This window comes from Equus quagga, chromosome 5, assembly GCF_021613505.1.
Source record: "Equus quagga isolate Etosha38 chromosome 5, UCLA_HA_Equagga_1.0, whole genome shotgun sequence".
Taxonomy (NCBI): domain Eukaryota; kingdom Metazoa; phylum Chordata; class Mammalia; order Perissodactyla; family Equidae; genus Equus; species Equus quagga.
In genome coordinates this window covers 100117893-100130679 of record NC_060271.1, presented here as the reverse complement: position 1 = coordinate 100130679, position 12787 = coordinate 100117893, and the positions used below count along the sequence as shown (strand labels likewise).

Below are 12787 nucleotides of genomic sequence, written 5' to 3'. Positions count from 1 at the left end.
CGGCCTCCATCCCTGCCAGTGTAGCCCTCTGCGGTGCCCTCCTCACCTCGCTTTGCTTCCAAATCCTGCCCATCCTCAGGCTCCCCTCGGGCTCCACTTTGCCTTGAAGCCCTTGCATGTCTGAGGGAGCCCACCCCCCAGCCCCGCTTGGGAACCCACAGCAGGGCACACAGCACGCCCCAGTAGACCCTCCGGTGGGCAGACCCCGGGAGTCGATTTACTTGTTTTTGCGGGGAGGAGGGACATACGGGATGGTGCCACCATACAGTCCTCAGACTGCACCCTCACCCTGCTTTGTTGTTGTTTTGGTTTGTTTATTTTTTTGGTCTTTACAACCCTCCTACTTGAAAAGCTAAAGAAACTAGTAGGAAAGCTTGATGATATCTCAAGGTCAGATAGCTGATGAGTGGCAGAGCAGGGACTAGCACCCAAGCCAGCTGATGGGCTGAACAACGCTGGGATGCTTGAACCCCATGAGCTTCGATAATAGCAAAACAGCAGTTCTAGTGCTTGCTCTGGCAGGCTCTGCTCTCAGCACGTTACGTGCATTAACTCAATCCCCTCAGCGGCCGTAGGAGGTATGGGAACTACCATTCTTCCCACTTTGCAGATGAGGAGACGGAGGCATGGAGGGCAGAAGCAAGCAGCTGTACATAGTAGAGGCTAGGTAAATAATGATGGCAGAGGCCAACGTGGATGAACCCTTTGTCAAATGCCAGCCCCTAGCTAGGCCTTCATTTATATTCTTTTCATGTAACAATCACTGGCGCATACAGATACCGTCATTCCCATTTTACAGATATGAAACTGAGGCTCTGAGACATTAAGGCAACTTGCCTGGAGTCACATGGCTGGAAGAAGGGAAGCTGGGATTTGAACTTAGGTCGTCAGACTTGGACCCTGCTTTTCACCACTGAGTTGGACCTGGGATGACCAGGGACAGGGCCCACTTCCTGTGGATCCCCATGTTGTGTGCAGGCTCTGGCCTCCTGGCCGAGGAGTTAGACTTTCCAGAGGCATGGCCGCCTGACTTAGAGAATAACCTGCTTTTTCACTCAATTATGTGTTTCCTGTAAAAATAGAACTCTTCATTAAAACAGCCCGGCACGGCCGTCAGCTGGAATTACTAATTACTGTCCTTTAAAGAGATAATATCCACTTTTGTGTGTTTGCCACACCTGCTGCGACCCCCTCCCCCACCATGGAGGGCTCCCGTGATGGCCAGGAGCCAGAGGGATGGGGCAGAGCCACCCAGGGCCTGGTGAACCCACAGATGGGGCCGGTGGGACCAGGAAGAGTGGAGAGTCTGGGAGACGCTCTGCAGCTTTACTTCCGTGGAGTTCTCTGATCCTGGGAGTGCCTGTGGCTCTCCAGACCTCAGTGAGCCCTTGTGACTCAACTTCCTTCTGTTATTCAGCAAAGATCTGTTGAGTGACATTAGGTCAGGCACTGGGGATACAAGGGTAAGAAAGACGTGTCCCTGCCCGAGTGTAGGATCTGGTAGGGAAGATAGGAGTGATGGAGCCATCTGGGGATGACACTGACCTTTCTTGCGGGGTGGCCGTGGGCCAGGGCTGCCTTCACAGGCTCTGTTGCCCTCAGTCCTCCCAGCAGCTCTTTTGGGCAGTGCCATTACTGTCCTTGCTTTACAGACAGCAGGTAGAGCTCAGAGAGGGGAAGGCACTGCTAGGAAGTGGCAGAGCCTAGAAGTGTACTCGAACCGTCTGATGCCAAAGGCTGTGACGGGGAGTAAGCCAGGGGCCAGACGCAGCTCCCTCAGGTACACGGCGGTTACCATGTTGAAGTGCTTATTGCACATGCTGAGTCATTTTACAGGGAGCTGGATTCAGAAGATGAAAATAAAAATGTGTACCCGTTGTGCTTGCTGCTGACACAGCCCATGTCCTTCCCTGCAGCCAGCTCTGCTCTGCCTCCGTCCCTCTCCACCAAGACTGGGCTCCTGGGGCGAGCAGTCAGGGAGGGGAATAGGGGAGACATGCAAAGGGGGCATGGATGAGGTGACCTCTGACCCCAGGACACTGCTTGCTTTGCCAGAGCCATTGTCACAAAAATATTCCCTATTTACAAAATAATTCTTTTTAAAAAAATTTTTTTTGAAAGACTCATGCTCACCCAGTTCTGAGGAGGTTCATCCTAATATATTTCCTCTTTATAGCAGTGGAAAGAAATGATCTGTTTGCCTCAGATGAGACTTTGCCTCAAAAGTCTTAATCCTTTTGACAAGTAGCTAGCAAGCTGATCCTGCCCCAGGAGTGCAGGCCAGGCCAGCCCTTGGAAGAAAAGGAGGAAGAGGAGGTGGATCCCAGGCCAACCCCTGCATTCCCCTGGGAACCTCCACCATCAACCCCTGACCTGAGTGATGCAGAAGACTGGCAGAGATGATGGCCTGTGGTGATACCCAGAGATGCCCACCTTGCTGATCTATCTTCCTCCAGAAGACGGGGGCTGGCCCAGATGCAGACAGACAGACAGATAGCCTCTGCAAGGCTGAGGTGTTCACAGTTCAGCAGGGGTGGCTCTGTTCATGTCGGCTGAGGGCCTGTCTGTGCCCCCTGGGGTGCTGGGCTGGCCAGGTGATGCGGGAGGTGGCAGGTCCCTGCCTTAACCAGTGCGCAGTGGTAGATGAGGTGTGTGGTGAGGACAGTGGCTACGGGAGCACCACGCCTGGGTGTCGGGTGGCCGGCGTGGACCACCAAGGCTCTGGTGGCATTCTCTGGGAGGGTGTGGGCTCCGGGAGAGTGGGCTTGTGCCGCACAGGCCTCCCTGCTAAGACCGGGGCATGCATGCTACATTGACTGGACAGGGCTGCAGAGAGTCCAGGACCCAGGACTCTCCTCCCTGAAGCCTCTGCAGCCTCACCTCTGTGGTGGGAACGGAACACGTGGCACGTTGACCGTGACCTCGGCTCCTTCCCCTTCCCCAGAGAGAGCCCTCAGATGCGATAGTGTGGCAAGGGTGTTCGGCTGTAAAAGACCTCAGTGTTATTCCACATGGGCTTCCATGGCTTTAAAAATCAGGAAAGCGCTTGCAAGAGGGGCTTACAGCCAAGGTTGCTTTGCCCGGACCCAGTCAGCTGTGGCTCTGTCCATCCCCTCTGATTGTCTTCCTTTCTCATGCCCATCTTAGGTCCCAGAAGCCACAAGAGGGACCGACTGCCTTGCCAAACAGGCCATGAAGCTCTGGGCCTTTCTGAGAGCCTTCAGAGGCACCTGGTTTGGAAATTGCTTCTTGAAGTCTGCCAGGCCTGCTCTTTCAAAGCAGGAGTCCCTTCCCTGAGCCTCAGGCCGGCCTGTGCTCCAGGACTGAATGCAGCATGTGTTTCTCAGCTGCTGCTTATAGCTCATCGCAATTCATCCTCTGGGAGTCCCTGGGCAGACAGGGTGGGAGACTTCACTGCTGTTTCACAGGTCTGGAACCTGTGACATGCCCCACTGGATGGCAACAGTGCTGGGACTTTAGCTCGTTTCTCAGTCTTGTTCCAGTGTCTGTTCACTCTGAGTGACATCCCAGTGCAGGGTCTGAGGACAGGAATGTGGCCATTCCTCTCCCAGAGTGGCTTTTGTCAGGGTGTTAGAGAGCTGCTGGGTTTGGGTATTCCAGGCCTTCTAGTCTCAAAGACACTCCTCAGTTGTACTTTTGGCTCTGCCTGGGTGACCGTCCTCTGGGCTGAAGACCCCAAGTCACAAGGAGTCAGATGCACTCATGTCCTGCGCAGAACTCCTTGCTCCGCCCCAGACCCTGTGAAACTTTGCTTCTGGACAGTTTAAAATGGAATTGGCCAGCACTTTGCTTGTTGGCTGCGGGAGTCCAGCCCACTCTGCAGTTATGCGGCATCAAGTAAACAGATTGCTCTCCCGCCTCCTAGCGAGGACCCAGCAGTGGGAAGTGGTGGTGTCCAAAATCGGCTCTGATTTAACATGGATTTTGAGACCCAAAACGTAGCCGATGGTTGTGACAACACACATTTTCACAGTACTGAGCAGACACTGTGCTCAGCTCTGTACCAGGCCCTGGAGAGGCGAGGAGGACACTGACGTGGAGGGAGGCAGAGCCTGTCTTGCAGGCGCTTGCCATCCCGGTGGGGACGCATGGCAGGACGCAGGACAAGATAAATGGGGATTTTACTGTCTGTAGGCAGGGCTGGCCGCAGACTGTTTCTAGAACATCTGAATTTAAAAATGCTTGATTAGAGTTTATCTTTATTATTAAACTCATTAAGCCTATGTGGCAAAAAAGATGGATAGATGGATGGCTGGATAGAAAGAATGTAATTAAGTGCTGACTAAAGACTGTCCTGAACATTCAGAGAAGCGCAAGGGTGGTCGTGCTGAAGCTTCTTAGAGGAGGGCTGGAGCCACTGGATTAAAATAGTGGGCTTTTTTTAAAGTCTCAGAATCCTTTCTTCAAATGACGTTTTAGGTTCATTCAGTGTAGAAAACAGGTGTGCCAGGGGCTGGCTGTCAAAGCGGATGGGGAGCCCGGGCTTGTCCCATCTATCCCCCAGCCCCACTGCCAGCAGCCTCCCCACGGTCCCACCCAGGAGGCACAGCGTTCTGATGAGGCTGCAGCCCATCATGTGGGCCCAGAAGTGTCGCCCACCAGCCACAGTGGCACACCAGGCCTCTGCCAGCCTCTCATACTGTTTGAAGAGCTGGGCCACCCATCCTGGCAGACAGGATAGAGAGGGAGCCTTGTGTCACTCCCAGCAGACAGGATGGAGAGGGAGCCCAGTGCTCCACATGCTGGGGCCACGTTGTCCTGGAGGAGCGGAAGAGCGAGTAGGGTGTTGCTCCCTGTTGCGAGAGGGGAGAGAGTGCAGCCAAGAATTAGAGGTGCGCCAGCAGGTATGCAGATGACCACCAGCCCACACAGTGAAGGCTGTCCTAGAAGGGGTGTGTGTACATCCCCCGTGGGGACACACAGAAAGTCAGAGGGTGACATCTGGTTCCTAGTGGGCTGGATGTCAGAGGGGGAAGTGCAAGTCCCAGGAGGAGCAACAACATAACAGAGAGCATAGATGAGTCCAGGAGCTCATCCTGCAGTTCAGGGGGCTGCTAATACCCATGTGAGCAGCGCACAGGTGCTCAAGGTCATGGAGAGATGCAGCCACACAGAGGCATTTGGATTGACGTCACGGATAGTCAGGGCAGGGTTCTTTGTTGAGGAAGATCCCTCTCGCAGGGCTGAACTGCGAGACCAAGGAAATCTCTTCAGGAGCTCATCTGGAGCCTCCCAGCCTCTGGGAGTGAAGGATCCTACCAGAGGGTGGCTGTTGGAGCGCTTTCCCCAGCCCAGAAAGGATGTGGTAGGGTGAGAAATTCCGCTCTGAGTCACTCATGCTAATGGAATGTCAGCAGCCGCAAGGATAACAGCCTGAGTTGGGAGAAGTCAATGTCCACCAGCTCAGCTTTCGGCCACTTCTCTTCCAGGCGCGTGGTGTGGTCAGGTCTGCTATGGACCCATCCTGGCTCTCAGGGTTGCAGGGAGCAGGATGGGGAAGGGGTCAGGCGCAGAGGTGTGCTGAAGAGCAGGCACAGTGTGTCTGGGGAGAGTGGGTACCTGGGGAATGCTGCAGGGCTGGTCTGCCCTGGGAACTGTCCCGGGAACTGGCCCAGCCCGGAGTCACCCTGCCACTCTTGCCCAGGGGGGTATGCTGCTCTGGCTGCCTGATGGGAGGGGCACCCTTGGAATGGACTGAGCCTGGGTGTTCCCTGCCCCCCAGGGAGGGCCTTTCACACCTCACCAACACCTGCTGCTCCAGCACTGGTCCCCCCACCCCACACTTCTCCTCTCTCCCCCAACTCCCAACCATATCCCACCCCACCCTCCTTTTCATCAAACTCCAGCCCCAGCAGGACCCCTTATCTGTTCTTTTCTTGCACTAAGTCTGATCCAAAATATGCCCTTGATTTTCTGGGCAATTTGTCATTTTTAGCTTGTTGCTAATTGTTACCTTGAAGGCAGAAATTGTGTCTTCTTCATATTCTTAAAGCAGAGGCTCCTAATGCTTGTGGAGTGATGGACCCTTCGAGAATCTGGGAAAGGAGAATTGGGATGAGGGTTGGGATAGCAGGACCGGTTTCCCCAGCAGCTACCCACCGGGGTGCTGAGACCACGTTCCTACCCAGGCCCATGCAGCCACACTGTGGGGACCACAGTTTCTGCCCTTGGGACCTTGTAGGCCGCTGGGCCGTTCACTAGTAGAAGTTCCAAGAAGGGTGCAGGGCATCCTGGGGGTCTGGGAAGGCCTCCTGGGGAAGGTGGGATTTAAAGTCAGACTTGGGGATGAAAATGGATGAAAATGGAAAGGAGAGGCTTGGGAGGGGTGTGGGGGGCTGTGCGCAGGGGTAAAAAAGTCACATGGGATTTTTGAGGAAAAGTGAGGAAGAAAAATAATAGTTGCCCAGAACCCAAACCCCCTCCTCTGAAAAGAGAACTAGGGCAAGTTCCTTCATTCTCTACCAACAAGTCACAATCTAAGAAAAACAAGATGTGAGAAGAAAGGAGCAGAGTGGGGCCATCAAAACCCGTCATGAGGCTGGAGGCCCAGGTCTCATTAGGAGGCCGGGGAGGCGGGGCCCTGAGGGAGGGAGAAGGTCAGAGGGAAAGCTGCCAGCTGGAGGCTGCCCTTCCTGTGCAGGATCTGCCCTGCTGCAGCCTCAGATCCCCAGGATGCTTCCTGTCTCGATGCAGGACTCAGCTCCCATGAGGACGTGTGTGCCACCCTCAGATGGGCCGGCAGAACCACCGAGCAGCGACCGGGTTCAGGGCCTGACAGGCATGTGGGTTCGCCCAACAGTGATGCCAGGAATAGAAGGGCCTCACTGCTCAGCACCCAGTGAGAACCAGAGTTGCAGCCTTGTTTGGGACCCAGTGGCTCAGCCAAGTTCTCCGCAGGCTGCCCAGCAGCTGGTGTGCATCAGCGTGGCTGGCAGTACCCCTGGAGAAAAGCTTGCAGTACTTCCATGCCCGTTGGTATTTACTGCTGCCTTGAACCCTCCAAGTGTCCCCAGCTACCTAAAACCTCCCCCAGGGCCCCAGACCTCAACAGCTGAAGGGCCGACACCTGGCACAGCAGGGTGTCCAGGACCCCCTGCTCCGGTTCTGGTGAGCCGCTGTTCTGATGGTTTCTGCTGTGTCCAGGGCAGAGGGAGGGAGCCTTCGGCCTCTCCTGTGGTCCTGCCTTGCGGTGGGACCAGCCCTTTCCCTCTCCTGCCAGCCCCTCTCAGGACCGCATCCTCTTACCATTTTTACCTCAGAGAACTTCCTGTTTCAGGTTGAAAGAGACTCTGAATCTGCTCTCTCCCTTTGCACAGTAACTGTGTTCCTAAATGGTGACTGAATAGGACTTTTTGTCGCTCTAATCCTATTGAACATATAAGGGGAGCTGGCTATTTTAGGAAATTCAATGAAGAATCCTTTGATAAAGTAAAACACGACCATCCTCACATATCCAGGGTCAGGAAACAGAGCCTGCAGTTCAATTTAGGAGACGTGCACTGCACACCTATTATGTGCTGGCAAGGTGGGAAGCCAAACTCTGCCCTTTAGTGACCTTTTCACCCATTCCCTGCTTAGCCTCATTCCTTGATTCAGAGTTGCTTTCTGGGTCTGTCTCTTCCACAAGGCCTCATCGTGGGCCTGCAGCGCATGTGATAACCACATGTTCACTGAGGATGCTGTGGAGCTGAGGATGTGGGCAGGAGGAGCAAACAAAGCAAGACTGGTAACCACACTTGACAGCACTTCAGAGGGTGGGGCAGGACTGATCAGGGGACAAGTGCTTGAGCGGTATGGCAGAATGGAGGGCAGAATCCCTTGGGGGTCCCAGCCTGGGAGGAATGCCAGGGGAAAGGGGGCCCTCACAGAGGTATGCTGACTGCCGCTCTCCCTCCCTGCAGCCTGATGTTCACCAAGGTGAAGCTGGAGCAGGTACTGAAAGGCCCGGAGGAAGCCCTCGTGACCTGCAGACAAATGCTGCGGCTGTGGCAGACCCTGTACAGCTTCTCCCAGCTGGGGTGAGTGGCCTTCATCCTCTCTGGGGTTGCCAGAGGGTGGAGGGCAGCATAGGCAGGGGCTGGTTGCTAGGGCAACAGCCCACAGCTGAGTGGCCATGGTACCTGGTGGGGTGGGGGATGGTGAGGATGTTTGAATGAGGGTGTGGCCCTTACTGCCCCTGTGGTCTTTGACATCCCTGGTCTAATTTTAAGCTTTTGACAATCCTCTGAAGTACATAAAGAACCTGTTTAAGAAACTTAAGTTCAGAGGGTAAGAAGGAAGAGAAATCGTTACTGAGCATCTAGACCAGATGCTGGGCTTGCTGCTTATATCTTATACACTATCAGATTTTATTCTCACCCCAGGGGATGAAACCAAGACTCAGGCCTTGTATAATTTGCCAGAGCCACATACCTGGTAAATGGTAATGCTGGGGCTTGAACCTGGTCTCATGGAGCCTGTCACTTCTTTCCTGGTTCTATTTGGAAGCTAGAAAGGGAGGAGGAAGCAGAGTTCCTGAAGGGCCCCCACTCTGCCCATTCACCCACTGTCTCCATGCATCCTGTCGCCTGCTGCAGTCCCCAGCCTGGGCCCCGGGGTCTTCCTGGGCAGAGTAGGGCACTCTTGTCCAGTCTGGATCTGCAGAAAGTCTTTGCTCCAACCCACTGGGATGCCGGGACTCAGTCTGTGCAGCCCAAAGCGGGAAAGGGCCTCATTCTGGGTGGGTGCACTGCCTCTTCCTGGTCCTCTGGTCCCCACCCCTGCCCCTTCTCTGGAGTTGCTGGCTGTGTCATCTCCCCAGGGCCTCAAGGACCCCCACTCTGGTGGATGTTTCGCATTCTCACAGGCACTCTGGGAGCCCAGAAGGCCTTCCTGGTTCCCAGAGGCATGGATCAAATGGTGAAAGTTACAGAACAGGCCCCGGGGCAGGGTAGGGTCAGCCCTTTCTTTGCAGCCTTTGGGCCTGGGAGATTCCAAGGCAGAGCAGGACCAGTGGGTGGAAGCTGCCAGAAGGCCGCTCTGGGGTGAAGGACTTTTCAGAAAGGGAATGGGGAGCCTGGCAGCTGGGTGATGTGAGGGTGAGGGCCAGACCCTGGTGTGAGAGGGACCTGCATTCAGACGCTCCTCGCTCTGCTGATCACTGGCTGTGGCCACTCGGGCAGGTGCACACCTGGCTTCTCCTACAGAGAGGAGCTGTCCCCAGAGCTGGCAGGGACCGCCACTTAGCTGGCTGGCTGGCTGTTCATCTAGGTGATCTTTGCGGGTCCCCTCTGAACTGCAGCCTTGTCTCCCGGCCCTGGCCTGTGCCTCCCCTCCAGGCAGCAGAACTGTCTGGCTGCCCAGTGCTCTCGCAGGGGCCAGGCAGTGGGGTTGGCCTTGGGGTCATTTCAAGTCACTGCCCGCACACTCATTTCTGATCTGAGGGTCCAGCAGAGCTCCTCACAATAGGAATCCCCTAGGCACCTCTCCTGGAAACCTCCCCACAGCTCCCCCACCAATTGTTGGGACCAGAGGGCTGGATCCTGGCTTTCCCAAGAATAGAGAGCATTCTTTCTGAACCTGGAGCCATAAAGCAGAAACTAGGGCTTGTAAAATCTAGTTTGGTGCCGAGGAACAAGGCCAGAATCCACACCCTGAAGGTCTAGGCTATCTGCCCTGTACAGCAGTCCCCCCCACCCCACCCCGCCCCGTGCTCCCTGGCACCCTCCTTCCTCTGCTCTGCCTGGGCCAGCCCACACTGCCCCGCAGGCCCTGCTCAGATGCCCCTCTTTCAGGGGCCTTCAGTCAGCCTCTGATGCTTCCACTAACCTTCTTGATCTAGGTCTTTGCTAATTGCTCAACTTGGCCTGTCTGTTCTCCCCATCTGGCTGTCAGGTTCTTCAGGGTAGGAGCAATGCTGTAAGTTGGCCTAGAACCAAGTGGTAAGAGGTCTCCAAGAGAGGCTGTTTCTGGAGCCCTAGGAGAGGCCCCTTCAGGGGCTGAGAGGGAAGCTGGGACAAGCAGCTGTATCAGTGCATCTGCTCCAGGCCAGCATGTACTGGGAACCTGCCCATATTGTCTCATGTACTCCCCACAATGACCTCCCTCATGAGATCGACGTTCTTCTGCTCAGGAACTTCACATAATTGCCATGCTCATTTCAAGATGAGAAAACTAAGCCCTAGAAAGGTTATATAGCATTACTGAGGTCACAGAGCTGAGAAGGGGTGGCCCTGTGGTTTTAACCCAGTGTCTCTGGCTCTTCGGTACCACATTCGGTTGCCTCCAGGGACTAGGAAGAGCATGGGAGAGGAAAGGACCCACCCTGCTCGGGCACACTGTGTTTTTGAGGACAGTTTCCCCTAATGCCCACAGAGATGACTATGCATCCACAGGCCCAAGTTCAGGCCAGTGAGAGCCTACGTTAGGATGGCAAGGATTCCCCAGGTCCTGGCATTCTTTGCGGCACCATCATCTCAGCGCCCCTCTGAAGGGAAGAAGCCTCTGGCCCCACACTGGGCCTGCCTTCTCTCCTGCCCTGTCCACCTCCGTCCTCCTCTTAGCTTCCCCGGTCAGCAGGTTCAAGGACCACAGGCATCCTGGGTAGCAGGCAGGGGCGGCTGGGGGCTGTGTGCACTCCAGCATGGGCACAGAGGCTATGCTGCCTTTCTGAGCGGTGGCTCCCCCCACCTCCCACTCTGAGAAAAGAGGAACCTCCCTAGCAGTGTGGGAGCTGCAGGGATCTGGGGAAGTGGGGGGTTGGGATCACCATGCTTCTCTGTCTGCCACCCCCGGGGCCCCCTCTGGCTCCTCTGAGGCCACCCTGATAGCCTGAGGTAGGGTGCCTGAGGCATCGTGTGGCATCTGGACCTTCCTTTCCTGGAGCGCGGACTGGGGGCACTTCTGGTAGCCTGTGAAGACCTGGCTTTCCTTGGAAGCCAGTCCACAGTGCCTGCTCTGTGCCTGGCACTCTGCTAGATGTTGTGAGGGCAACAAAAGTTAGAAGAGACCCCTCTGGCCTGGGGAGCTTCTAGCATCGCCCACTTCCAAGGAGGGAGTAGACGGAAAGGGAGAGCTCCTAATTTGCAGCATCTGTGGCGCCAGGATCTGTGCTGACAGAGAGCAGGAAGAGCCGTGATGGGCAGGGGAGTCTCAGGAGGCTTTCTAGACGGATAAGGGGCACTCCGGCTGGGTTCTAAAGGATGGAGGGTTTGGAGGATTTGGGTGGGCCAAGAAGAACAGTGAGAACATTCTTGGTGGCAGCAGCATGAGCAAGCATGTAGCTTTGGGAACAAAATGTGTCAGCGTTAGGGAAAAGTGAGGAGACTGATGCCCCCGCAGGCACACAATGGGCAGTGTGTGTATGTGTGTGAGTGATGGGGAGTAACATGTCAGTTTAGCCTCTAGGGCAAGCCAGGTTCTAGAATCCCGAGCCTGAGCTCTTATCTGTCCTGCCTTTCTGGTTGTCTCCATCCTTCCCAGTGGTCCCGGCTTTGGCTCTGTTCTCTGGCCTGGACTCTCAGCCCCAGAGCCTGCCGGCCATGAGGCTCCCTTGTTCTCCCTACCAGCCCCCACGCCTCACCAGGGCCTGGCCCTCCCTTGCCTTCCAGAGGCCTGGAAAAGGATGGCAGCCTCGGCGAGGGCCTCACACTGAAGAAGCAGAGTGGCATGCACCTGACTCTGCCCGACGCCCATGATGCAGACTCTGGTAAGAGCGTGCCCCTGGGCAGCTGGCCACGTGGCTCCACAGCTCACTCTCCCAGCCTGAACGTGAATGGGGAGAGCGGCATCTGCCCAGTCTGGCTGGCCAAACCCACCCTGCTCCTTGCTGGCTGCTGCCCAAGGGCCTTGTACTAAGGAGCTAAGGAGCTGCCCTCGGGCGTCTTTCAGGGCCCATCTTGGCTCTGGGGTGGGATGGCTGCTGGCCCAGGGGTAGGAAGTGGGCAGCTGGGGTAGGCAAGGGAGGAACCCCCGCTCTTGAACCCCGGGGCGGGGGCTGGGGGGTGAAGCATGAAGAGAGAGAGGAGCCTGGGGTGGAAATATGGGCTGTGGAGCCCAGAAACTGTTTCCCCTTAGGCTAAAGCCCCAGGCCAGTGTTGGCATTATAATGTCCTTAGTGGATCAGTCTAATAGAAAGGCATGAGCTGCGCTTATATTTACAACTCTAAGCCCAGAGCTGACTGATTCAAAGAGGACCTGATGACAGCAGAATCCCTTCCTCAGAGACACAAGAAGAATTAGTCACGGGAATGAAAGTGTGAGGGTGTTGTGTTTAGTGGCATTGCTCACTTTTTCCACTTCCGTGGACATGAACCAAGCTATGCCTCCGTTGTCAAGTGGCAGAGTTGGTTTCTAGTGCCAAGCCTGGCACCTGACTGGAGAGGTGCCTGTGAGGAGTACTGGGCCGAACGTGGAGCTGCTGACGCCCAGGAGGGCCTGGTTAAGGAGAGCAGAGGGCACTTACAACTAAAGAGGGAAGAACCATGAACAGATTATTAGGGCTCCGTGTGCACTCGTCTTATAAATGGAAATCATCTGCGGTTTGCCCCAAGGTCTCCTGAGATTGTTGGAGCCTTTATGGCCTCAGAGAGAAAGTGCTGCATTTCACCTGCATGTGAATGTCAACGGCCGGTGTGTCCTGAACAGGCACCGCGTCACCCAGAACTGCCATGGGGAGATGGTCCCCAGAGGGCACAGGGTCTGACCTGAGCTGCTGCCCAAGGATCCTTCACAGCACAACCTCAAAGGGGACATTTCTATATAAAGAAGAAACAATAATATGCACTTA

At 55.5% G+C, this 12787-nt stretch overlaps 1 protein-coding gene across 4 annotated transcripts in view; it reads left to right on the top strand.

Annotated features, from left to right (window-relative positions):
• TTC7A (tetratricopeptide repeat domain 7A) overlaps positions 1 to 12787 on the top strand; it is a 121295-nt gene that overhangs the window by 87173 nt on the left and 21335 nt on the right. For all 4 annotated transcript variants that reach the window (XM_046661738.1, XM_046661741.1, XM_046661742.1 and 1 more), the window contains 2 exons: positions 7923 to 8039; positions 11610 to 11707. In XM_046661738.1, the coding sequence (XP_046517694.1) occupies positions 7923 to 8039; positions 11610 to 11707 (215 nt within the window). The remainder of the gene's footprint in view (positions 1 to 7922; positions 8040 to 11609; positions 11708 to 12787) is intronic.